The sequence below is a fragment of the Antechinus flavipes genome, chromosome 1, assembly GCF_016432865.1.
Source record: "Antechinus flavipes isolate AdamAnt ecotype Samford, QLD, Australia chromosome 1, AdamAnt_v2, whole genome shotgun sequence".
In the NCBI taxonomy this organism is placed as follows: Eukaryota; Metazoa; Chordata; class Mammalia; order Dasyuromorphia; family Dasyuridae; genus Antechinus; species Antechinus flavipes.
In genome coordinates, this window is record NC_067398.1 from 505,540,639 (window position 1) to 505,568,541 (window position 27,903).

The 27,903-nt window shown below is 33.2% G+C and overlaps 1 protein-coding gene across 1 annotated transcript in view; it reads right to left on the reverse strand.

Moving 5' to 3' along the window:
- The window catches only part of LAMA1 (laminin subunit alpha 1), a 183,702-nt gene that overhangs the window by 47,587 nt on the left and 108,212 nt on the right, over positions 1-27,903 (reverse strand). The window contains exons 30-44 of the mRNA XM_051970426.1: positions 27,196-27,314; positions 25,997-26,083; positions 25,079-25,272; positions 23,719-23,861; positions 22,820-22,915; positions 20,027-20,138; positions 19,419-19,581; positions 16,316-16,526; positions 15,632-15,748; positions 15,386-15,549; positions 8,984-9,119; positions 7,934-8,027; positions 5,071-5,190; positions 1,547-1,729; positions 1,100-1,254 (exon numbers count right to left, since the gene is read on the reverse strand). Coding sequence (XP_051826386.1) covers positions 1,100-1,254; positions 1,547-1,729; positions 5,071-5,190; positions 7,934-8,027; positions 8,984-9,119; positions 15,386-15,549; positions 15,632-15,748; positions 16,316-16,526; positions 19,419-19,581; positions 20,027-20,138; positions 22,820-22,915; positions 23,719-23,861; positions 25,079-25,272; positions 25,997-26,083; positions 27,196-27,314 — 2,094 coding nt within the window. The remainder of the gene's footprint in view (positions 1-1,099; positions 1,255-1,546; positions 1,730-5,070; positions 5,191-7,933; positions 8,028-8,983; positions 9,120-15,385; positions 15,550-15,631; positions 15,749-16,315; positions 16,527-19,418; positions 19,582-20,026; positions 20,139-22,819; positions 22,916-23,718; positions 23,862-25,078; positions 25,273-25,996; positions 26,084-27,195; positions 27,315-27,903) is intronic.

The window sequence follows — 27,903 nt, forward strand, 5'->3', positions numbered from 1 at the left end:
AAAATACTTATATAGGAAATGCAATTATTTTTATTGAGTGTTTAAGCATTTAAGATCAGGGCATCCAGACAATTATTTTATTAGATTGTAAAGAATGTTAAATGCCAAGATGAAAAAAAAATAATTACAGTGTAAATCACAGAGTAATTATCAGAGGCAACATAATACAGTGGGTAGAAAACTGGCCTTTTATCCAAGATCAAATCCTGTTTTGTCTAATATATCCTGACTGTATGATCCTAGGCAAGTCACTTAAATTATTCAGTGAAAATGCCTGACAATAGCGGATCTTCAGAAATACCACCATCTCATTTAAATATCAGTGCCAAAGAACAATAGTTCTTAACAATTAATTTCTTTTGTAACTATGTAGCCAAACATCAAGTGTTGCACTTTTTTTCCAATGAGCTAGTATACCAATGAGGATAAAGTTATTCTCATTCATAGATGTAATTGTGGGAGGAACAAGACATATCTGTGAATGACCTTCATTTGTGCCATTATGTGTTTTTAAAATGTTTCAGAATGCAACCTTTATTGATTATTATCACTCATGTCTGACTCTCTATGACTTTATCTAGAGTTTTTTGGGGGGAAGATACTAGAGTGGTTTGCCAATTCTTTCTCATTTTACAGTTGAGGAAACTGAGGTAAACAAGATTAAGTGACTTGATCAGGATCATATAGCTGATAAGTGTCTGAGGCCAGATTTCATCATGGGAAGATGAGCCTTAGTGACTCAAGGCCAGCACTCTATCCTCTGTGCCACCTATCTGCCTACGTGGAATATTATAAACAAGCTAAAGACAGGAATAAAGCTACATAATAGTTGTGAAATGTGAAATAATGAAGTTGATAAATCATACTAATCTTCAGACTCACATTAACAGGTTATTGAATGAACTTAAAAAAAAAAACAAAAAAAAAGCAGGAATGAGCCTGCAATATAAGACTTTTGTATATTATGAGACTTTTATAACCTAGAGCACAAAAGCAAATTCAGAGGCATAAAAGCTGAAAGTCTTGAAATATCCTTCAAATGAAAAGGGCACAAGGAATTCTCTATAGCTGAAAGCTGTTTCTGTATTTTTGTACTTACAGATGCTGCCTGCTTTCGGGCCTGACTGATCAACTCTTTAATTTCAGACAGATTTCTGTTCAAGTTCTCCTCAAGCATTTTCAAAGGCTTCAAACGATCAAATAAAAGATTGGCTTGTGTTTTCACTTCTTTTACTTTCCTTTCAACCAACACAGCTACAAAAGAAAAGAAAGGAGTGGAGAGAAATTAATTGCTCATTACTGGAATTCACTAGACAAAATTCTGAGTAACTCTCTCTCTCAACAGCCTTTAATACATGTGTGAAAAATTCACATAGACCACAAAGAACTAAAGAAAGTTTATTTTTTAAAAGTTTGCAGTCGATGCATTCTTTGTTTCATTATACAGACTCTTTTTGGATTGCAGACAGAACTGTGATTTTTATGCTTGGCAACAGCAAAATTTTGCATTTGAACAAAGGTTTTCCTAAAGTGAAGCAAAACTTACTAGCCTGTGATGAGTCACTTAGAAGCTGATTGGTTTTTCTCAATGTTTCATTAACCCTGGACAATACAGATGAAGTGTTAAGCAGCTTGTGACTGAAATCCACAATGTCATTGAAAGTGTTCATGCTGCTCTCATTAGCAGCTAGAGCCATCTCTTTGGTCTTCAGTGCCGTCTCCCAGGTACCTAAAATGCAAACATACATGCACTTCCTCATGATCACACACTCTGAATGACTGTTGCAAGAGAAGCAATTTTAATTTCATACATGATCACAGTACAGTAATAGTTCTTACAAATTATGGGAGACAAGACTGGAGCTTCTTACTATGTTGCTCTCTTTAGTAACAAATGTAATACTTTTAGTAAAAATATCACAAAACATGAATTTTCTTTATTAAAGGCAAATTACTAGGTACTATTAACCATTGAAAATAAGATCAACTATTTTTAATGGTTGAGTTCAAATCAAGACTGTGACACTAGTTTTGTGGGCTAGTTACTTAACTTCTTTGTTTATCTTAATCTAGTGTAGAAAAAAAAATGACAAATCACTCCAGTATAAATTTGCCAAGAAAACCCCATAGAGTCATGAAGAATTGGGCATGACTGAACAACAAATTTTAATAAACTCTCCATTTCTCATTTCAGTCTAGAACTAAGAAAGCCTTGAGTTCAAATACTGACACTTAATCTCTCGTCCTCTGCAGCTCTCAAAAAACTGTTATGAATTGTAGAAATTTCCAATTTATATCGGTAAAGGGAGTTTTCGTACTGGGAAGGTCCCCAATCACAGATCATACTCATAATTGTGACAGTATACTATAATAGGTAAAGGAATACCTTTGAAGTCTGAAAAAACTGGGTTCAAATTCTAAATCTTATTCATACTAGCTATGAGACCCTGGGTAGATTGCTTCTCAATACTCCAGGGAATTCTCTAAGGATCTAATTTAAAGATGAGTTTAAAGATACCTCTGCATTATTAGAGGTAACTTCTACTATGGAGCTGTCCATACTGAAGAATTTATGGGTCTGAACTTTCCTTGCCCCATTCCAAATATAAAAAGGTTCACAATTACATAGATCATCTTTCATAAGATATTATGACCTAAAAAATCTATAAATGTCTATCAGTCATCATCAAAATACAATAAGTGGCATTTATACTGCACATTCTAATTTTTTAAGCATCTCATTTCAGTTCCACAACAGTCCCTATGTGGCATTCAGCTTTCAACATTTGTTCAGTTTCATAGTGGCTGACTTTTTATGATCTCATTTGGTATTTTTTTTGCCAAAGATACTGAAATAGATTCCCACTTCCTTCTCGAGTTCATTTTACAGATAAGGAAACTGAGACAAATAGGGTTAAGTGACTTGTCCAAGATCATATAACTAGGAAGAGTCTGAGACCAGATTTGAACTCATGAAGATAAGTCTTCTTGACTCTAAGCCTGGGACTATCCTTTGTACCATCTAGCTTCCACTATGAATATTGCTGATTAGGTGATTAAGTGATTTGTCCATAATCACAAGGCTATGAATGAAATCCACCTTTGCATTTACTCTAACTTCAGTGTCTTTTCTGCTATATCAATCTAAATCCACTATTTCAGTCGAAATCAATCACTTCATTTTGCAAAAGAATAAACCAAGGTTTGAATAGGTCAAGTAACTTACTTATAATCACACAGCTAATAAGAAACAGAACTAAGATTCAAATCCAAGTCTGTTCTGATTTGAAATCCAACACTAATTTCATCACTTGGATATATAACTTATTGCCATATTTTCCACATTTTATTTTATTTTAACAGAGATTTTTAGAGTTTCAGTTTGCAGATTAAATTATATTATACTGCAAAGACACCATGTTCCCACACACCATTGAGAATATTGATAACAGAACAGAATAAGGAAGAATTAATCATCTTGGAGAAATCAAATTCAAACATATCTTAGACAATCTTGAAGTGAATTAGCCAATTAAAATACCATTTTACGAATAGTCCTTTATTACTTTATTACCATTTTCTCCTTTTCAAAAACCCTACTGGACTGACAAAGCTCTGTAAATTTAAAGACTTAAGTTTTACGGAATTTCAAACAGTACAACATTTTCTGTTTAAGGTAGGAGGCATCCAGTTAGATTAAATTGGGAAAAAAGGTTTGCATCCTAGTGGGAAAGGGAGATTGCTAAATAAGAGAGAAAGATAGGAGTAGATTCTGAATTACAGTATAATCCAGTTGCCTTACATTTTTAATATTTTTAAAAATTTTAATTAATGTTACATTTCCCACCAACCAAGACTAAATGTGACTGAAGAACATGAAAAGTCTACTTTAGAATGCTTTATTGCCTCAATAAAGGAGATCATAAAGCAGGAATTCTTGAAATTCACACATTTATGACAGGCTTAACATTCTCATGTAAATCTCTGATGATTAAAGAAAAACAGAGCATCAGTTCTTTTTTAACTTTCTGATAGTTTAACAAGCTTCTTATCCCTCGGGATACTTTCCTTTTATAATATAAAATGTAAGTATATATATATTCTTACATTTTATATATATATGTATATGTATATGTGTATATATATATGTGTGTGTATATATATGTACATATATAATATGTACATATATATTATATGACAGCATGTTAAAAAATCAGTTCAACTAGTTTATTAAGCATTTACACTATGCATATTAGAAATAAGGTCCTTGAGGCAGTATTTGTAATTTGTATCCTCCAGGTTCAGCACAGTGCCAGATATATAAATAGCCCTTAGTGTTGATTGCTTGCTTAAACAAGATTCTATGCAAAGGTTTACAGAAACACACACAAAAAGAAAGAAAAGTGAAAGAAAATGCAACCTAACATTAAAGAGAATGTTAATGGCAAATTTTGTTGTTAGAGAAAAACAGAGTGCCCTTCACTCAAGGTCCTACTTTGAAATTTCATCAAGGTATAGAAGTAGCTCTCTTTGAGCTCTCAAAGGCTATGCCATCAGATGCCATCATGTCTAGCACATTCCAATATATTGAAGATCTGTGGATGGATCTTTTAATTATGGATTCCATGTCTTCTATGTGAGAACTAGGTTGTCTAAGCTATATCACTAGTTAAGTTTAATCTCCAGATAACATTTTTTTCTGGGTCATAACAGCCCATTGATTATCTTCTAAAGTGTGTATGGAGCATAGATATGGATGCAATCAGAAATCTCTGAAGTTTTGAAATAAGTAAAAAAAAAAAAACAAACTTCAAAGCTAAGCATTTTAATGGTTATATAAAATCTATAAGTTGGTCTTTTGTATTTAATAGTACAGATTCTAGCATCACAGAAAATGAATATCATCACTCCCAATTCAGATGCCTTTTACAGCAAGATACTAAATCAGTCTCCAGTCTCATTTACAACAAGGGTTCTTAATCAGTCTTCAGACAGGACTTTATTATGCTTTGTCGGTAATGGCTTTGCAATGAGGTTTTCATTAAATCAAGACAAATCCCTCTCACTTACCATCAGGCATCATCACTCCAAGCATCAGCAGTGAATCATTAAGTTGCTTAGTAAGCTTATGAGCATGCTCCTGAAATCTGTTTACCTTTTTCTTCAATTCATTCATTTTGGACATAACACCTATCAGGGCAACAAAAAGACATGTTTTTAAAATTATTTTTTAAACTAAACTTTCATCCAAAAACAAATGTAAGTAAAAGCTTTACTTTGTTATTACAAGATCATTATAATAAGACTTCCCCCCTCCACAATGCTTACATGTCCTACATTACTGGTTATGGAAATCTTCTTGGTCTAAATGAATCTTAAGACTAAGTGTATCTTCTTAGTCTAAGCCTCTGTGACTTTGATGGCAGACCTCCTCACTAGCAATGCCTCTTAAAAGTTTCCTATGAAATTTAATCAGAGCTCAGTGGTGTACAAAATAGATCACATGAGGAAGATACAATTCAAATTTTTTCCAGACTCACCAGTATCCTTCCTGTCAAGAGAATGAGATGCTATGGGAAGCAGAGATAAAGAAGTTCCTTCTATTGTCACAATTTTAGGGGCAGCTGAGGATGACTATAAATCTTTGGGGGAATATTTGGACCCCAAGAAGTAAGCAGATATCTGATATAATGACAAAGTCTAGCCTGGGTGAAGAGAATGTTTAAGCATGGCAAGAGTGCTTACCATGTAGTTATGGTGAAAAATATATCATTTGACATGAAATCAAAGTGCAAGGTGGGAATATTGGCTAGCACTTTAATTCACTTTTCCCTGTGTTGTCGTAAGGAGTGTGTGTACACAGATGTGTCTCTGCATATACATACACATGTCTATATGTGTGTACATGTGTGTATGTATCATATGAAACATTCGTCTTAAGAATTTGTGGCTTGGCCTTTCATAGGTTCATGGACTTGGAGCTGGAAAGAACTTTAGAGGTCATTAAGTTCAACCACTTCATTTTACAGATGGAAAAACTAAAGAAAAGATAAGTTAAGTGTCCTGTCCAGTTTAGTCATGAAGCTTTCCTGACTTGATTCCACACTATGGATATCAGTATTCAGATTCAGCTGAGCTTGCTTCTGATTCCCATACCTGTAGAAAAATCCCTTTGGGCCCAGGGGAAAGTATTACAAGGTAAATATACAATATCCTTAATTCACATCTCATTGATATTTCTTCTCTAATTTCCAAAAAGCTTCATTTGAAGTTCTTCTTTCTGACTCATAATCTGTCATTCACTCGTAATTATGCTCAATTCTAGGATTTTTTTCATCCCTCAGACTAAAGAAAATAAGTAAAAATTAATCTTACTGCTTCTCTACCAGAAGTCCTTTTTTATTCCCTTGAAAAGTTTCTTAAATCCTTTCTACTTTTCCCCCTCATTTATAACAGACTATCACATTTGGATTTTAAGGAGCTGCTATAACATTAAATCACTGCTGAAATGCATTATCTTCAGATGATAGCTCTGAATTAAACATAAACAGCCATGACATTTTGTATTTCACAGGCTATGAAATACTCTTCATTTTTATATAAACAGAGTATAGCTCCCCTCCATTTTCTCCTGGGGCTTATATTCAATGCTTTCTTTATTTTTTCATGTGATGACACAAACAATTCTACATGTTTTGTCACTTTGAAAGAAAATAATTGTTATTTTCGTTGTGCTTTCATCCATTCATGGGAGAAGACAGCAGCTATGAGACTATGGGAAAAAAAAGACTAGGAGACATATTTGATCATAACTCATTGCATTGTTTCTGGGGGAAAATATTCTGATGGACTTAACATTTAAAGAACGTGTTAAGGTGACAAGTACATTCCAGGTCATTAGCATTGGTAAGCTTTTACTGATATATGATTTGTTTTCAAATTATCTTCAAACATGTAATTTTCATTTGTTAGATTTCTCAAAGAAATGACAAATGAAGCCTAGAAAGCATATAATATGTGATTCTGCTATCTAAAAGGATCTGCTGCCCTGAGTAAAACTTCAGATATTGTGAAAAACAATAATAAAATTAACATTATGCAATTGAAATAGGGTGACCTGACCGAGCATCTACTTGGAACTAGGTGAACACTATGTTAGGTTCTATGGAAGATACAAAAGAAATAACTAGAAAAATACTAGAATATACAATTGTAACTAGAATATACAATACTGAAGGCTATTTTCCCCCTTCACAAACAAAGGATTTTGTTGATTGAAAAATAATCAGGGATAATCATTGTAGGTAATCAAATTTATCTAATGTTCATGGAGCAATACCCTTTAGAAATAGAATTAATACTAATAAATATTGTGTCTCAATTGATGTTTATATAGTAGAAAGGAAAACAAATAAGAAATAGGACCACTTATTATAGTCAAAAGAGCAAGCAAAACAAAGTTCCTATTTGATGATAGTGTTGGGAGTCAATATTTATATCTATGAAATAATGAAAAAACAGTGAATGGCAGTATACAATAAAGTACTAAACATGGATATGATTAAATGTGTAAAAGAATGACAGGTAATAAAGGCTCTAGGGGATCAGGATAGGAAGAACTCGATGTTTGTTGTAATTATCAAGATGGATTACAATGACTGGAAAGAAACCTGTGACTGCATAGTTTAGCAGATACATGGGCTGTGATTTAGTAAGTAGAATTTGCTTGATTTTGAACCGGAAAAAATGTGATGGAAAATGTTTATAGTTTTCAATTAAATTTCGGAAATGGAAAAGAGTGTCCTTTAAATTTTCAAAAAGTCATGGCCCCTTCTCATCAGAAGGAGAAAAGGCAATAGCAGTTTTTATAGTTCATTCCATAAGTTTGCTCATTTTTATAAGGAACTGAACAAGATCATTTTAAGTGACTGACCTTTAGTTTTTCCATCCAGATTGTTGGCCTCCTTTAGAAGTTTGGCACCATGCTGGAGAGCTACTTTCCCATTAGAAAGAAGAGGTTCCACTGACTGAAAACCAGAATCAAGCCAAACATGATAAATGCATGTGAGCAAATTCCTTGCTGGAGAGAGTAATTATTTTATTAAAACAAGCCTACTGTCTAAAAATACTTTCTCTGAAGCTTCCCCATGAGAAACTAAGTACAGTATTATCATCCCCATCTTAGAGTCAGGGAAACTGGAGGCACAAAAAGATGAGATATATGGCACATTCAAGCTCATGTATTATGTGCCAGGTTTTTACTCTGATCCAAATCAAGGTCTTGATTAGTACCAAAAATGGATCCCCTGACATGGTCCCATTATTTGAATTTGCACGGCATATTTTCATGGGGCTGAAACTGATGACAATATTTTATACAAATATAATTCTAAATAGTTAAATTTGAATAGATATGATCATTTTGAGATTCATTATTGTTGTTCGGTTGTTTGCTCCAACAGTAAGAATAGAAGAGGAGGAGATGTATTAAAAATCATAAAGACAAATCAGTCATCAATAACAAAATCAAGCAATGCATAAAAATATTTTAATGTTACTTGGAATAATAGTCACTTTGTAGAAAAGAAAATAATAGTATAAAAGGGCTCTTCTTTCTTTGTAAATGGCTTTGTAGTTTAGTGGATAGAGTCTTGGGATTTGAAGTCAGGAAGACCTGATTTAGACATTTACTATTTTTTGTGACTGTGCAAGACTCTCAGCCTCTGTTTACTGATTTGCAAAATGGGAATCATAATATTGCAAAATGAATTTTTTTGCAATATGTAAAGTGCTATATGAATATTAGTTACATCATTATTTCCCAAATCATTTTTGTTATTATAATACTAAATAATGTGTTGCTAAGCACAAATTTGAGGTTCTCAATCCAACCATTATGTATTTTATGGAATGTTCCTAAAAAGAAGGTCCTAAGTAGCAAAACCTAAATACAAACCTTAAAAGCCCAATGTTTCTTCCTTACCAAATTTGTGATTTCTGCTTTCCTGAGAGCTTCCACAGCCAATTTTTCTGCACCTTCAATCAAGTTTTGGATACTGGAATGGGCATGGACAGCATTTGTTGCGTTGAGAGAAATATCTCTTACATCTGTAAGGCCCCTGCAAAGTAACAAAATTAGAAAACTTTTACTATATATTAATCAAATAAAATTAGCTCATAAAATTTGTTCACAGAAGTTATTAATAAAGAGTTTTTTTAATTGACAATTGGAATGGCTTTTTCTCAATCCTCATTTTTCTTGAGCTCTCTGTAATCTTTTCATCCTTTCTCTCTAGGTAGTCCCTCTTCTCTAGATTTTCAAGACCAGTGTTCTTTCCTGATTCTCTTATCTGAATGACCACTCCTCAGTCCTTGCTGGATCTCCACCCAAGACCCTCTAATCATGGCTATTCCCCAAGCTTATGTTCTGAGATCTCTACTCTTCTCTCTCTGTATTATTTCATTTGGTATTAAATTAGTTTCCATAGATTCAATTAGCACCTCTATGCAGATGATCCTTAGATTTCTATCTAGTCCTAACTTTTCTGTGAACTTCCAATTTCACATCTCCAATCTCTTGTTGGATATCTTGAATTGGATATCAACATCTCCAAAACTTAATTATCTCCTCCCCTTCAAATCTTTTTCTCTTCCTAATTTCTGGATTATGTTGAGAATACTATCATCACCCCAAACATCCAGGCTCAAAAGCTAAAGGTTATCCTTAACACCTCCTTCTTTCTTTCCAATATCTGATCTGTTGCCATGTCCTATTGATTCTACCCACATCTTTCTCCTATGTGCCCCTTTCTCTCCCCTGACATTACTACCACCTTGGTGCATTCCCTAACACTTCACCTGCTGTTTGGTCATTTCCATCATATTCAATCTTTGTAACTCTTTTTGAGGTTATTTTGGTAAAAATACTGGAATGTTTTGCCATTTCCAGCTCATTTTACAGATGAGGAAACAGACTAACAGGATTAAGTGATATGCCCAGGGTCACACAGCTAGCAAATGTCTGAGGTCAGTTATGATCCCAGGAAGATGAGTCTTCCTCACTCTACACTCATTCCACTCCACTATACTAACCAGCTGCTCCATTATCTCCTGACTGAACTATTTTAATAATCTTCTGATTGCTCTCTCTACCTCAAGCCTTTCTCCTCTTTAATCTGTCCTCTTCTTGGCTGCTAAAATGATTTTCCTAGTTGTAGGTCTAGCCATGTCACTCCACTATTCAGTAAATGACTTGTGGCTCCCTACTTTCAGCAATTAATATAAGATCTTTTTTTTGGCTTTTAAAGTTAGTCCTTCCTTTCCATTCTTCTAAATTTACTCCTTCCTCCATATACTATATAATGCAGTGATACTAACCTCCTTGCTATTCTGAATACAAGAAGTTCCATCTCCCAACTTCATGCATTTATTATGGAAATTTCTCATGCTTGGAATTCTCTCCTTTCTCATTTTTTTTTTAATTTTCTGGCTTCCTTCAAGTTTCAACAAAAAATTACCCTCTACAAGAAATCTTTTCTGACACCTCTTAATACTAGTGGCTTCTCTTTGTAATTACCTCCAATTTATCCCATACATATTTTGTTTATATGATTATTTACATGTTTTATCCTCTCCCTTTTCCCATTAGATTATTAATTGAATTCAGAAACTATTTCTGATTTTCTTTGTGTTCATCCCCAGTGCTTAACATAGTGTGTGGTAGGCTGCTAAAATTGCTTGTTACCTTGATTTTAAAGGTCCTACTGTAACTTTTCAGGGCAACTAGTTGGCACAGTGGATAAAACACCAGGACTGGAGTCAGAAAGATCTGAGTTCAAATCTGGACTCAGACACTTAACTATCTATGTGACCCTGGGCAAATCCTTTAACCCTGTTTATCTCAGTTTCTTCATTTGTAAAGCAAACTGGAGAAAGAAATGATAAACCACTCTAGTATCTCTGCTAAGAAAATCCTAAATGAAGTCACCAAAAATCTGCCACAATTGAAAAAACAACATAAATATTCAAAATATTTTTGCCTAGTGTTGTTTTTATCTCCTTTAAACTTAAAAGAACTATATGAGGGGTAAGGACAGACCCTTAATTCTTACAATCTCAGATGCTTAACCATGATTTTGTTTGACTTCCTCCAATGAAATGGGGGCTTATTGCACTACACAATTTTTACTGCTCCTATCCAACACTCTTAGCACTATGAGTTCTATTTTTCATTTTCTTGTTCTAGGCCTTTAGCATACAAATAGATAAACAGTAATAGGTGAGAAGGAGAAATGCACCTTGCATAAGGACACTGATTTTTACTACCCATTCTATGTTATCTCTCTAGTTCTACATTCTCTTTTTTTCTTTAAAAATTTTAATAATAGCTTCTTATTTTCAAAATACATGTAAAAATAATTTTCAACATTCACCCTTGAAAAACCTTGTGTAATAATTTTTCTCCCTCCCCCACACTGTAAAAAATCCAAATAAACAATCCAAAATGTGCAATTCTTCTAAAATTATTTCCACAATTATCATGTTACACACACACACACACACACACACACACACATCAGATAAAAAAGGAAAAGGGATGAGAAAAAAGAAGCATCAGCAACAAAAAAAGATGAAAATATTATGTTGTGATTCACATTCAGTCTACATAGTCCTCTTTCTGGGATGCAGATGGCTTTCTCCATCACAAATCTATTGGAATTGTCCTGAATCACCTTATTGTTGAAAAATAGCTCATACATTTTCAAATAACTCTGCTAAGCACATCTAAAGTTGCTTCTCACTCACAGGTATGTCTTAATTTGATAGGATTCACTTGAGATATTTTCTGGCTTATCAGTTGATATTTCAATCAGTTGGAATTCATTTTCAGTAGGCAACAATTCATTTACAAACTTTCCAAAGGGTGGATGGTACAATTTTATACCACTCTCTATCTAGAAAATGAAATCTGACAATCGACACATTCCCTAGGTCTGCAGAGTAAATCACTTCATTTTCTTTCTCAGGTTATTGAGGGCAGTCATCCTCCAAACAACATCAGCATTTGTTACTAGCAACCATTTGGCTGGTAAAATTCAGTGACTTATAGGTACAAGATGATAATCATTTGTATTTTGAGTTCAATTTCCTCTACCATTCATACATTAAATAATCAAGTGCATAACTAGGCTGTAAATTCAATAAAATTACTTTTGCATTTTCTTCTTTTTTTAGGGATGAATGAAAAGAAGGAAGAAATGATGTAGTACCAAATTTGTGTATTGCACAAATAAATAAGTGATTTAACAATTTTAGTAAGTCTTATGTTAACAAGCTGGCCCTGTTCAAAACTATCAAAGAGATAAAGCCCATTCTTGGGATCCAGGTATCTCTTTTATGTGCCCTTCTCAGCTTATTGGTGTTTATAATAACCTCTTAATCTCCTATCCGATATCCAGATATCAGAAAATAGTCTGGAAAAAAAAAGAAAGTATACTGTGGCATAAATGACAAGTACAATTTATATTGTACAACAGACAATACATTTAATTAATACATTTTTTAAGGAACCAAAGTGAGTAAAATTCACAAAATATTTAACAAAAATATTGGAATGTGAAGTAATAGTGAGTTGAGTGGGTATTTTGGAAGGCTGAAGACTTTCCTAGTGCCCCAAAGATATAGTATGTGGGTCTACAAGATTACTATAAGCTCTTTTAGGACAAGGACAGTGTATTCATTTATTTTATATCCTCCCAAAGAGAAGTACTGGGAACACAAAGGTATTTTATATTTATGGCAATTAGGTGGTGCAATAGTCAGAGAATGGATACTGTGGATCTGGAATAAAAAAGACCAGAATTCAAATCTGGCCTCAGCTACTTAATAGCTATATGATCTTGGCCAAGTCATTTCATCTGACTCAATCTCAGTTTTTTCAACTATAAAATGGAGATAATAACCGCATCTATCACATAAGATTGTTGGGAGAATAAACTGAGATAAGTTTTGTAAAATGCTTCACAAACCTTAAAGCATCAAGTAAATACCAAATCTTATTGCTTTTGGACTTGATTCAGAAGAGTAATGTCTTCAATGTGGTGTTTTTCTTCTTTAAAATACAATGGTTCTCTCTGGGAGAAAGCAGGTTTCTCGGGGAGGTTTTCTGGAGGCAACCTTAGTTGCAGTTGAAAGTAATAATCACCTCAAAATGCAGCCAGGTGATAAAATGCAAACGTTTATTTTCTCCTTCCAAAATAGCCCGGTTAGTTGAGGCCTATCTCTCTGCTTGGTTCCAAGAGCTCCCTCCGAATGTCTCCAAATCCAAAGGTTTGTCCTTCAGTCACCAGCCAGCCAATTAGAAAATGGAACGAATCTCTCTTGTCTCTGAGAGAGGGCTTCTGGCTCTCAATCTCCCAGAGTGCTCTGTGTCTGTCCCAGCGTGCTCTTCTCCAATCTAATTCAGCTGAACTCTCTACTCTTATATATCATCTCCCAAAGGTTGACTCCTCCTTCTGGAGGCACACTTAAGGGAGGTGTGAATTCACAAAGTTACAAAGTTTACTTTGTGAATCTCCCAAAGGTGTGAACTCCAATGAGTACTGGTCTGAACACAAGCATTGTATCAATTAGTTCTACTTAGTACCTTGTTTCAGGTTCTGGCCCAAAACATCTCCTTGTAAGATCAGATCAGTGATACTGAACCATGCTAAATTAGATAATTATTATCTCTATCAACTCTAATGACTTAACAGTTTGTAAAGATTCCAACATTTCAAGACAACTATTTAGTGAAATTTGTGATCAGCAATTTGTAATACTACTAACGATCAATAAGAACTAGTAATATCACATTTCTAATGTAAGGTGGTAGACTATTACCCTACTCCAGTTAAATAACAAGATACTAAAACCCTAATACCGTGTCCAAGTGAGAGCACATTTGAGTATTCCATTAAATATGAACAAGGCTTAGATTTCCATTGAATTAGTCAACCACATGCTTCAGACTATGTGTAATAATTTAAAAATAATAAGAGCAAATATTTATAATAAAACATTTATAACACTAAAATGGTAATAGCTAGTATTTATATATCTATTATTTGTTAATCATTATGCAAAAGGCTTTACAAATACAATCTTATTTGATTCTTATAATATTTTGGGACATAGATGCTATTATTATTTTCTTTTTACAGTTGAGGGAACTGAGGTTAAGTGTCACACAGGCCTAGAGTCATACAAGTGTGTGTTTGGAGTCATGTTTGAACTTGGATTTTTAAGCACTCAGAACTCAGAGTGAGATCAAGCACTCAATCTATTGCACCCACTAGCTACATGCAAAAAGTCTTTGATAAATTTAAATGTCTTTGAAAGCCATTTGGTGAAGTAGAGTGATATTTCAGAAGAAATTTGATTGGATTGATTAGAGTCACACTTTATGGAGCTTGCCCAAGCAAGGCAGCAAGTTGGAAATGAGGAGGCAAGCATGGGCTACACCTGTACTAGAAGGAATATGTTGGGAACTAGACAGGGTTAAGAGTCTGAGGATTTGGAAATCTAGCAGAGTTTCTGAGAAAACACTGGCTAGAAATACTGTCTATATCAGGAAAGGAAGACAGACTAGACATGATAAGAAGAAACAGATTTCAAGGCTCCAGAAGAGACTAAGCAGAGAATTTATGCCTCTAAGAGAAACATTTCAAGGACTTCAGCACTCATTTCCCCCAAACTTTTTATGTACTGGTTGGAAAATGTGTCACAGACTTTTGGAGGTAAGTTTTTCACGAATTGTTCTTTTTATTACCTTAGAAAAATATACCTTTCTGGGATAGACAGATAGTACAGTGATAGAACACTGAGCCTGGAGTCAGGAGGACCTGAAGTGAAATCCAGTTTCTAGATGGATGACACTTACTAGCTGGTAAAGTCACTTAGCCCTCATTGTCCCCCCCCAGCAAAGAAAAAGACAATATACATTTCTAAAAGCTAATTAAGTCTGGCTAATTGATATCAATTGAAAATCACTGGGGGGGAGGGTAGTGATAAAAGCATACCAGTGAGGACTGTCTTGACAAATAGCTTCAGAAAGCTACTTCCCAAGTCATTAGAGTACACCAGAAAGTTTAGCAGCATAAGAAATGTCTTGGTGCTCTGGAGATCCTATCTGTCTATGTAGGTGAGGTTTGGGAGCATGAACCCAGAGCATGCAGTCTATTCAAATATTAACGGGTTTCCCCAAATTTTACACAAATGAAAAAAAAAAAAAAGCACAAACCATTACACAAAATTGTAAACAAATTTACAAAATTGTAAAATTACAAATTTAAGAAGTAACCAATAGTTTATAGCATGCCCAGTCCTTATCATTCAAAAGACTTACCTATCTAGCACATCTGCCAGTCTCATCAGCTCAGCTGCATGATCCTCTGCCCTATAGACAAGGTTAAGGGCTTCTCTTTTAGACATCTGCATGACTAATTCATCCACATGATATCTGATTTTGGCACTCCACAAGAGAAGCTCATCACGATGAAGCTCTAACTTCTATACAGATAAATGAATATTTTAATGTGTATTTTTGTGTGTGTGCATAAATATTTACAAATATATTCCCATATGCACTTACCTCTGTAGCATTTTTGGCATCCTTTGCAAGTGCAGTAATAACTGCTATAAGTCCTTTCCCTTTTTCAATCAAGGTAGATGACAAATTTTGGTTTTCCAAAACATGCAGTTTTTTATCCTTTAAGAGAAATCATCTGTTAATACAAAATTTCATAAAACCCCCTTTTTCCTAGATGTGTTTACTTATGCAACTATTTTGTATTTTTACTTAATTATATTTAAAAATTTTAATATATGTGTGTGTATGTATTCATTTAAATCTGAGGGGTTTGGATAGATTAAGTCCTTTTACTACCAAACTCCATTACAAATTTAATAATGGCATCTAAGTATTTTATAGTTGGGTTTCTTAAAGTTCTTCTGCTCTCAGCACTTTTTGCCTGAGAAATTTTTATGTGACCCTGAGTATATAGGTATATAAAATAAATGTACAAATCAAGCATTTACTTATAATAAGTGATCCCATATGGGGTTACAAGCCACAGTTTAAGAAGCTTTGTTTTATAGGACATTAACACTCACATTCTATAATGGTGTACTAAATAAATGAGGTATAGAAACTCTATTTTTTATACTTGAGTATAGTGAAAATACAAAGAGGTTTATTTTCAGATTCACTATGAAGTTTTCAATGTAATTTTATAGTAGGTTTTCTCAGTTTTTAAAACAATTTGATCATACTCACATTTAATTCTTTCAAATTAGTAGTGATAATAAGCAACAGACGGTTGGTCTCTTTGGTTTTGGCATCTGCTTCATTAACTAAAGCTTGTGCTTCCTGTAGTTTGATGCTATACTCCAAAATGTAGTTATTTGCTTTCTCTTTCAGTTCCTTCAGATCTCGCTGTGGTTTTTGATAATTCTTCTGAATTTGCATCAATAAATTCTTGGCAGCTCTAAAATGATACAAATGATCAGTAAATGGTTGCTTTAATAAAAAAGTGATAGGGGTCTCTCCATACCAAGTCTAGAAATTAACCACAAAAATGTTTTTGAGTTTTCTTGATGTGAGAATGCAAAAATTCTATTTCTCTAGAGTAGAAAGAGTAATGCCCACTAATAATAATTATATCTAATATTTACATATTCTTTTAGGTTTTCCATTTAGTAAAAGTTCAGTTAAGATTAGTAAAAGCACTGACCTTCAGGAGTTCATACCCCATTCCAAGAGTCTTGATCCACAATTTTCATTTAAGAACAAGTTTTATTGGATGTTTGATATGAACAACATTTGGGAACTGACCCATATTGTCTGCACTCCTTTGTCCATTACAGGTAGAGTGCCCTAAAGATTTAAATAGTCTATCCAAGTATTCCTGTGTTTAGACCAATTTACATGCCATCTAGGGACTGCCAGAGTGTAGGAGAGGTTGTGTGGCTATAATATTTTGTTATCCATTGTTACTACTACAAAGGAATTGTGTGCTTTGCTTTTGTGCACAATTCTCTACCTAAAACAAAGTATTATCTATGGTAAAACATGTTCATTGGCCTTGTGAACACTCAATTGTGTTATGTTGAGGTCACATGACTGGGGTTCTTTGAAATTTCCAAAATTTATGGAGAATATGGGGTTTTCTAAAAGTGGGGCCCCTAAACAATTTTAACAAATCAACGAAATAGGTAGTATCAATATTACTCCCCTAGAGGGAAGAAGAACTGAGGGATCAAAGCCATTCTTTCTTTGATAATCATGAAAAGTTCCATATTTTCTCAGCATTATCTCCCTGGTTGAGAGGAAGCTCCTAATCACCAGGTTGAGAATGAGAATCTCTAGCTCCAGAGTTTTCCTACCAAATAGGATGAAGATAGCAGCTAGTAGCGCCACCTGGCTGTTAAACTTAGCTCTGATAGAACTCAAGACTCCAACTCTTGCCTCCATAGCCCACACTCAAAATGCATTCCTCACCTTTGGCTTCAAAATATTCTTAAATTCCCTCAAGATGCTACCTCTTCCTGAAGGTTACCTGATCTCCCTCCCAGCTATTTCCTCAAATCACCTTTTAGTTATTTATCTGTGGCAGCAGAGGAGTGAAGTAGAGAAGAAGTGAGTTGGAAATCAGATGACTTGTTCAGAATTGTTACTTAGTACTTATGAGACTATGTACAAGTCATGAAGCCTCTCTGGGTCCTAATTTTCTCATTTCTAAAAGGAGAGAGTTAGAATAGATGACCACTAATTTTCCATTTGCTTGAAAGTTATGATCTATGTCATCAGAAGTTACTTGAAGGTATGGACTATTTCATTTTTCTCTGCTACCTAATTCAATTCAATTCAATAGGTTTTTTTTTTGTTTTGTTTTGTTTTTTTTATTTTTTTTTATGAAAGACATTGTGCTTAGTTCTGGGAAAAAATCCATATCATTTTTCTCTACTACCTAACTTAATTCAATTCAATAGATATTTTAATGCCTTTTTATAGAAGACATTGTGCTTAGTTCTGGGGAAAAAACTCCTATCCATGAAGTACATTCTATGTCACAAAATTCTGCATTCAGAGGAATCTTACAGGTCATCTAATACAGTCACCACTCCTGGATAAATGATCAAAGATTCAGACATGGGGAATCCACTACCCTACATGGTGGCCCATTTATTACAGGATAATTCTAATTGTCTGAAAGGTGGCTGGGTTTTGTTTTTGTATTTTGAATAAGTAATGTGAAGTTATCTTCCTCTAAATACCAGTTACTGGAGTTAGTTCTGTCCTGCAGAATCAAGGAGAACAAGGCTAATGTTTCTTCCTTAAAATAACCTCTTAAAAATTTGAAGATGACTATTGTGTACTTCCTAAGTCTTCTCTTCTGCAGGAAAACTGTCAAAATTTCCTAAAATTGGGAATTGGAAGACATGTTTCTGGATCTTCCAACTATCCTAGGTAGCCCCTAAATGCCAATTTAGCAATTTCTAAATGATAGGGTCTAGAATTAAACAAACTATAGTTATTCCCTCCATATTGTGACTTTCCCATCACTGTTTTGACATATTATGAATCAGTATGAGAAATTATTATGAATCAGTATGAGAAATTACTTCAAATGGGAATTTTGGGGAGAGTTTTATGAAAGCCACAGAAGGCCAGCAGATGATACAAAAAATGTAGAAACTTAAGAAATACCTACAAAATGCCTATGACCAAATACTTAACTCACATTTTACAAAAAGGTACTTAAATAGCCCATGATATAAAAGAAAAAATTCAGATTTCTTCTCTCCTTTGAAGGGACAATCAAAAAACTTTACATGGATATTCCAGATTGTGGGGGCACTGTCCTCCTAATCCACAGGTTATGGATTGTGGTGTGGATGGGATAACTAATACTAATATGAACCAGTGAAGTTTTCATCCTGTAAAAGTATGGTTTTCCTAAATTTGAACTTTATATTTCTTTTAATGCCACAATAGAGGGATTTTTTTGGTCCCCAACAAAACAAATCTTATAGCCCACTAAAACCCTCACATGATTTCTACGTTAAAAAAATCATATTATTCTTTGTCAAAGTGACTCAAAGAAATAAAACTGAGTTATATGTTATTGATACATTAGCTTGTCCTAAACTTTTAGCCTTACTTGGCATTTCCCCTAATTTGCATGTTTCTCTAATTCAAATCTTCTCTATGGATTTATTTTATTTCTAAATGAGGACTTGTTACAATGTAACCATTTGTTGTGACAATTCTTTGCCCCTTTCTCTCATTTGCAATTTCCTTTTTTTATGCCCAGAGTAAGAAAGTCCATGTTGATACATGATTGCTCATATTCCTAATTATACTTTATGAGACTTACTTGAGCTCAGCAGTAGCATTTTGGTGTAATTGCATGAGATTCCTTTTCTGTAAGACTTCCAGCATGGATTCAATGTCCTCTCTCATGTTTTGCAAAGTAGCATTGGGCAGCTGTGGATTGACACTCCAGCTCTCATTTAAAAGTATTGCTTCTTCAACGATGACTACAAAGGAAATGAGTCGAACTATTAATAAGTCATTGACAAAAGTATGGAAAGATCATTAGAACTACCTGTATTTCTGATATTATTGTTTCATTCAAATATGTTTAGCTTACTTTTGCCCCCTAATGCCTCATTTTAGTATAACACAATACCTTATGTCTTTATCCTGTACTTCTTAATGTGTAGAATTAAATTATTCCCCAAAAGGCAGAAAATATTTAGATTTCTAAAATAAGGAGTAACTCATAGTTTTAACCTTTTGGCTAAACCATGGAGTCAAGTTTAAATAAGACAAAAAGTGGTTTTCTTAGCTGGATGTTGTCAAAAATATAAATGAATTTGGGAGTACAGTGAAATTTTTGGTTCTCATAGCTACTCTGAGAAACAACAAAATAGATTTAAAAAAATAGATGTGATTTTCAACATTAAATATTATGCACACTACCTTTGATATTAGTCCTCAGTTTCTCAATAAGTGTGGCTAAATCTTGACTCTTCTTCAGTATTCTTTCTGTGATGACATTCAACTGCTGGCTGCTCTCTAACACTTGGGTGAGCTGATAAAAAATAAAATCATGGTAAGGAATAATGTGCAAGCTTTAATTAAAACATAATGAAAACAACTCACAAATGCCACTAACAAATTCCACTATTTTTATTCAAGGCACAATCATCTCTCTGGTCTCCCAGGTTTGTAAACTTGATATCATTTTCAATTTCTCAATTTTCCCTCATTCCACATATCCATTCAGTCATCAAAACCTACTATTTCCATCTCTATAACATCTCTTGCATTTGATCAAATTTTCTCTTTTCTTAAATAGTTACTACATTATTTTGGGCTCTCATCATCTCTTAGCTAGATTATTGTAACAGTCTCCTAAATAGTTTCCCTGAATCAAGTCTCTCATCATTCCAGTCCATCCCATACAATGCTGCCAAAATAATTTACCTTAAACAGACATATAATAGGTCACTCTTCTACTCAGTCACTTCTAATAGCTGCCTATTGCCTTTAGGATCAAATATTAACTCTTTTACTTAACCTTTAATGCCCTTCACAATTACTCCCCCTCTTACACTTGTAAAACAACAAAATAGGCCTTCTGTCTTGTCCTCCTACATCCCCTTTCTGTGCCATTCCATTTCCTGTATGAAATCTTTCCTGATCAGCTAGTGGCTGGTATACTTTGTTCCAAATAATTTAATTTTTACTATATTATATTTATTCCCTTTTACTTGTTTGATATATACCTCTATATGTATCTGTTGAAATTATTTTATACTTGGTATGTATATTCCTAGTACCTAACATAGTACCTGCCACAGAATAAGTATTAAATAATGTTTACGGATTGATTGAAGCACTAGGTAAAATGTTAAGAGTGCTTACACTATCTAATTTGATACTTACCATAGCTCTATGAGAGCAATAGGCAATGCAAAAATTATATTATCTCTATTTACAGAGAATGGAAACTGAGGCTTAGAGTAAGTAAAATACCTTTCCCAGGTAAGCAAGGACTATAGTTTTATGGTTCAAATGAACTACAAAAGGATATATTGATATTGGAGAAGCTAAATAACTGTAGCCCTTTAAATAGATTGCTGAACATTTTTGGCCTTGAATTTTGTCATATCTAAAATTAAAGCATCAGATTATAATAACTGGCATTTATTTATTAGTTTACAAAAATTAAGTTTAATAAGATTATTAAAATCTATTTTTAAAGTTTTTACAAAAGATTAGTATTTTAATGCATAATAATATAATGGCCAAAGTAAGCATTTATGATGGACATAAATGAACTTATTTTTAATTTCTTAAACAATTGACTGTAATCTTGGCATTCACTATTTCACCTGTAAGACAAAGAAACTGGAAGAGATGATGTTCATTACCAATATTTTTACTTTAGTTGTGAAAATTATTTATTGCTGAAGATGTACTAGCAAGATTAACCATGTAGCAAAAATATGTATTAAATCTAAATCCTTTGATTTAGAGCTAAAGGGACCTTAGCAATCATCTGGTTTAATTCTTTTATTTTACAGATGACAAAACTGAGGTTCAAAGAGGTTATCTGACTTGCCCAAGATAAGACACACAGCTAGGATTTTGAATCCATTTTACAGTAAATTGTAAGATGAGATGATTGTTAGCCTACATTTTAGTCCTCTTAGCTATATACTGAGAAGTGTGTAATAAGATCTAGAGAAATATTATTACTTGTAGGAGGGCAGAGAAAAGCAATTCAAGATGTATTTAATTTCATCAACATTTATTAGGGGCTCACTTTGTAGAGTCCGTACTGAAATTTCAATAGGAAAAAGAAAAAGATGGCCATTTAGCCTCTATAGACAGAGGCAGATTGGCATTTATTTAGTACTTCAAAGTTTGCAAAGTACTTTACAAAATAGATGAACTCATTTGATCCTCATAACAACTCTGGGAAGATAGGTATCCATTTTACAGATAAGGAAACTGAAGCACAGAGAACTTCACTCAACTAGTGTTTAAGATGGAATTTGAATTTAGATCTTCCTGATTACAAATCGTTTAACCACCATGCTCCACAGCTAGCTAAACCACTTTGTAGGGTCATTCCAATGCAAACATTCTAGAATTTTTTGGCTGATTTGTCCAAGGTAATCCATCTAGGCCAAGGTCTCCCATCTCCAGTCATCTTGGTCTATAGCTTGCCATTGGACCCTCTGTCTCTGGAGGTGAAAGTGAGCCAGGTGACCTTGCCCAGCCCTCCCTCACCTAAATCCAATCCACTTGTATATCATGGACCATGATATTATGATCCTCTTTGAGAACAAAGGACAAACACCATCTAGTCATAACATGGTGAGAATAGGAAATCATCTTCTGAATTCTAGACCAGTGCTATTTCTACTACAACAAAATGGCCTTACACCTTTTAAATTCATTTCTTTAACAAACAATTCAGAGAAACTTCCCCTAGAACAAAGATGTCAAAACTCAAAAAGTCAAGAAAAATTTCCACACCAGATTAAAATATAATTTGGGTATGTTAATAAATAAAAATACAATATAAATGAAATACTAATTTGTAGTTTTCTAAGTAAATATGCAATGTCCCCTACCCCTAACCTCCTCTCCCCCTCCCCCCAAGCCAGTCAACCATTCCTGTTTGAATTTGACACCATCAGTCTAGAAGAGCTTCTCAAATGTGTATCTTCACAAAAGTAATGAGGCTTTGTTATTCACCTCTTTCTGCAAGTTTTCTGTGTCTTCTGAAATGCCTTCAAGTTGCTTTTTTGCCCTTTCCAGTGAAACTGTCATTTTATTACTTGCTAATGACTCCTGCAAGGGGCAAAGGAAACAAATTACAATTTTTTTAATTAAAAGTTTTTAGTTCTTCCATAGATTTTCATTGTAGTCTTTTTTGTTAATTACTGATTTCCTTTCATTACAGAAATTCCTTTGCTAGAATGACATTAATGAAAAATTAATTGAAGTTCTTTTTTGAGAGCTATACTAATTTCATTTTGTTAGTTTTAAATCATGATAACACAAATCCATACTAATAAGTGCTTTGTCCATAACTCATATATTAACGTGGCAAAAGAAAACAATTCTATAGAAATCAATTTTAAAAATTAAGTTTTGAATATGCAGAAATATTTTTTAAAACAGATTTTAAATGAAAAAACCTGATAAAACTGATGATACTAGTCAAGCAGTTCTATATTTGACATTCAGTAAATTTTGGGTGAATTGACTAGATGAAAGACTTCAAATTATTGTTTTGAAGTGGTCACTCTTATAGAAAATTTATCATCATTTCCATATGTTTAGCTAGATGTATTCAAACTAAAATTTTCATACATATATATTTAACTGAAAGCAGAAAAAATTATCATGCAACCCAAATACATAAATATATGGTATCTTCTACAAATGTAAACATACATATATATGTACATGTATATCTCTCTGCATCTACAGATATTTACATGTATATGTAACCATTTCTATATACACATGTAGATATATCTGAACAAGCATCATGGATGTATTCACCAACCAATATAAATGTAATTAATGTATCAATATGTCTGTATTTATTGTTCAACTCAGTATTTTTTCATAATTGAAGCACTTACCCTGAGATTTTTAGTTGTATTTTCCAAGTTGGATAAAATTCCATGTGGGACTGGAATGATTCCAGTGAGATTCACAGAAGAAATAGCATCAGTGATATTATCCAAGTCATTTAACAATACACCTACACATTCATCATCACAAGCTAAAGGAAAAAAAAAGATGTTTAAATTAGTTCAAAGTTGTTGTGAGGGACAAAGATCATTAAATATATTCAAAAGGCAAAAGATTGAACTGAATATCACAGTTAAATCAGTGGGGGGAAAAGCTGTTGGGATTTTCTTTGTCAATACATGTTGTTTCTATCAAGTTAAACTTACTATTTGATCAATTCCAATTAATTCTGAAACTTTTTCTTTTTTGTGACTAAGCTATAGATTTCAAGATTTCCCAGAAATACTATAACTCAATTTTTTATCAGGTGCTAATGGAACAGATTACTGTAAACCTTTTCTTTTTTTAACCATAGAAAATTCCTTGTTGTAATGACCCTGAACTTACAACCACATATTTATATATTATTCCTACTTTCTCCAGAGATTTTGTTACTATCATGAATAAAATCATTCAAATTTCCTATCTGATTTTTGTTGCCTTTGTTGCTAAATTGTATCTATCAAAAAAAATCTGTAATATTAAGTTACAGAATTTATAGGAGTTTGAATGGCACAATTGGTCATACATTTTTTTCTTCCACTGAACTGACTGAACTTTTGTTTCATCCAGAGTACATGACAGATTTATAGTATAAATTATAAAAGTAATTTAAATATATGAAACTTGATAGTTTTCCCAAAGTTTGGCTGTACAAGAACATACCAGTACATCAAATAAATATAATTTCATTAGTGTGAGAACTTGCTTCATCAATACTGAACAACAAACTTACAATTTTTAGATTTAAGAGAATTGATTGAGGCTTAGAACAATTGAGTTACTTGCCTAAGAAACAGGCAGAACTTTAACTCAAATCTTCTTGATCATGAGTCCAAAATTCTACTCTCTACACCATGTAAATATAATTTTTCTAGAATTTTCCTTCCTTTCTTGTGTAAAATGGCTTGTCCAGGGTCACATAACAGGTAAGTGTCTGAAGTCACATTAGAACTCAGGTTCTCCTGACTCTAGGGCTGGTGCTTTATCCACTACACTATCTACAACAAGCTGCCTCTTCTCAAAAATATCCCACTGAAAGTTGATTCTGTTCTATAGTAATCTAATGCTAATTTTTTTTTTAAATACTACTTTCTAGATTCCAGAGATACAAACCATCAAAGCTGTGCCATTTTTAACAAACAATTCAATTAAATTGATCATAAGAAGAATTAAAAAAATTTTAAACGTTAAAAGAAAAACACATACAAACACATTTGCTTTCCACCAGGATATGCCTTGGTTCACATTCATTGCAGGCATGGCCAGTCACACCTGGCTTACAGATACATTGTCCAGAAGTGGTATTACAAAAACTGTGAACAGAGCCATTTGGATCACAGTCACATGGTTGGCAACTCCCGCCCAACTTTATAGGATTTCCATAGAAACCAGAGGAGCACCTGGAGAAAAGTGGGGGGAAAAAGACTAAATACACAATTCGAATTAGTAATTTCTTACAGCTTTCTTCCACTTCCTTAAATTTTTTTTTTATAAAAATAAGACTCTTACCAATATCATAGCATAGAGCTGTACCTGCATTCTTAAAAGTTATGCTAATGGAGCAGGTGCCTTGCCAAGCCTACCATCTATGGGACAACAAACCTAAGTTCTAAACAATAGGTAATACATTAATTTTGATCACAGTAACTTATGAAGATTGTATACAACAGCATGAAGGTAATGAGGCCTGCTTTGATTATCCACACAGATAAAATAATGAAGCACAGAAGTTATAATCATGATAATCATCAGTCAGCCAAGTAGAACATTTCAAAGAATGTAGGCTCTTTAATATTTATTTTCCAATAGGGTGGATTGAGTATTTTTTTTTTTTTAGTGAATGAAGGGTATTTATTTGTCAGACCAAAAAATGAAGGACTTTTGCTTTATATCTTTAAAATTCATAATTATTAATTCATGTGTCAAATTAAACTGCCTCCTAGGCTATTTCAGTAATAATATCTCTATTATACTTTAATATCTTATGTTTATCATAATTGTTATAGTAATGCATAAAGAATTTCCTATAAATTAATAATAAAATAATCTTCCAAAGCCACAAATTTATTATAGAATTAAAGATGCAAACATGTTCAAAAACTACAGGATGATGTCTTAACTCACTTTTCACAATACTGTCCTTCATATCCTAGAGAGCAGGCGTTACACCGGAAATCACTTTCCCCTTCCAGGACACAGGTTGAACTAAAGCTGGAGAAAGAAAGAAGAGTTGATCATTGTTTTGGGGTTTTTAGAAGTCCAGTGCCATAAACATTTCTCTTAAGATTCACATTTTATGATGCGTACTTTGCATTACAATTATAAGAACTTCCATTTGTAAATACTTTAAAAGTATTTTCAGTTATATTATCTCATCTGAGAAGCAGGTAAGTAAAAGCATTATTATTCTCATCATTTTACAGATAAGGAAATTGAAGTTCAAAAAATCCAAGTTAACAAAACTAGTACATATAGACACTCAGAAACCAAACAAAAACTATAAATCCAATGTTATTTTCAACTTATATTATATTGTTATCAACTTTATGTCACAGGCTCAATATCTGACTTAATAATTTTTAAAAATGCTATCTAGGCATGTAATCAATGTAATAGAGACATGTACAATATGCCAAGTTATTATGTGTATATATCAGGGACACTCAATAAATAAATGTGTAGCAAATATATGAAGTTAGAAAAATATGTGAACTTAGAAAAAAAGATATTAGCAGATTAGTGAGTGATCTATATTAATTAGAAAACTTTCTGTTGAACCTTGAGGATAAAAGTTCTCAAATAAATTACTGAAATAATAGACTTTCTACTTATTTTGTATTTAATTTATACTTTAAATATTTAACATTTATTGGTCAATCTGCCATCTGGGGAAGGGGGTAGGAGGAAGAAGAGGAAAAATTGGAACAAAAGGTTTGACAATTGTCAGTGCTGTAAAATTACCCATGCATATAACCTGTAAATAAAAAGCTATTAAAAAAAAAAAAAAGAAATAATAGACTTTCAGGTCTGTAATAAAGAACTGTCAGTGCCCTTTAAGGAATAAAACTAATACTTAAGTTTTATGTTTAGAGATGTTAAACATATGTGTGTGTGAGTGGGTGCATATATATCATGGTTTAATTTTTGGCAAAAGCAAATGTATATATTATGCTATATAAATAACATTTGGTTTATGCTAATTCTTTGAATCATTAAAAAAATTTCAAACCATTTGTCTATATATGAATAGCTACTATAGATTCAAGTGAAGGTGCCATTCATTTACCTTTAATAGGTAAAAAAATCTGATGTATTATATTTACCTGGCATTGGTTCTGGGACAAGCACAAAGAGAGCAGTCACTGGTAAAGCCGAGTACTTTTCCATAGTACCCTGGAGCACACACATTGCAGTGATCACCAACTGTATTATCTCTGCAATTCTATTATCCAAAAAATAAAATATTAATAACAAAAAGTTAAGTACTTGATGAGAAAGCCTTTTAATGTATTATCTTTTCTTTCCTAAAGTCTTTCTCAGACACCTCTTCATGGAGTTTTCCCCCCAGTAGTGAAAAAATATTATTATTATTATTCCTTTTATAAAAATAATCTAACAAAATGGTGGATTACACTAATTGGATACATTTCCAAATGCATATACAGAATGCAACATTAGTGTTTATTTGTAAAGGTGCCCTAAAGTCCTCCCCCATAAAAGTTATTAGTCATTTAAGAGATTTCATTTCAGTAATCCCAATAGTTTAGTACAACCTTGATACTTAGGAAGGTCATCCTCATAAATAAATACCTTTTTGGCAGGGCAAAGAAGAATCTGATATTGAGAGAAAGAAGCAAAAAGGGTTTGAAAATAAGCACAGAAGAAAGTATAAAAAGAAAACAGGGTTGAGGAAAGTTGCTTGAAGTTGAAAATCCAGGCCTGATTCAGTTGACCTTGACTTTATTATGGCTATGCCATTAAAGTACATTCTTTAATGGGTGAAATCAAACTGGAAGGGCCTCAAGCCAAAA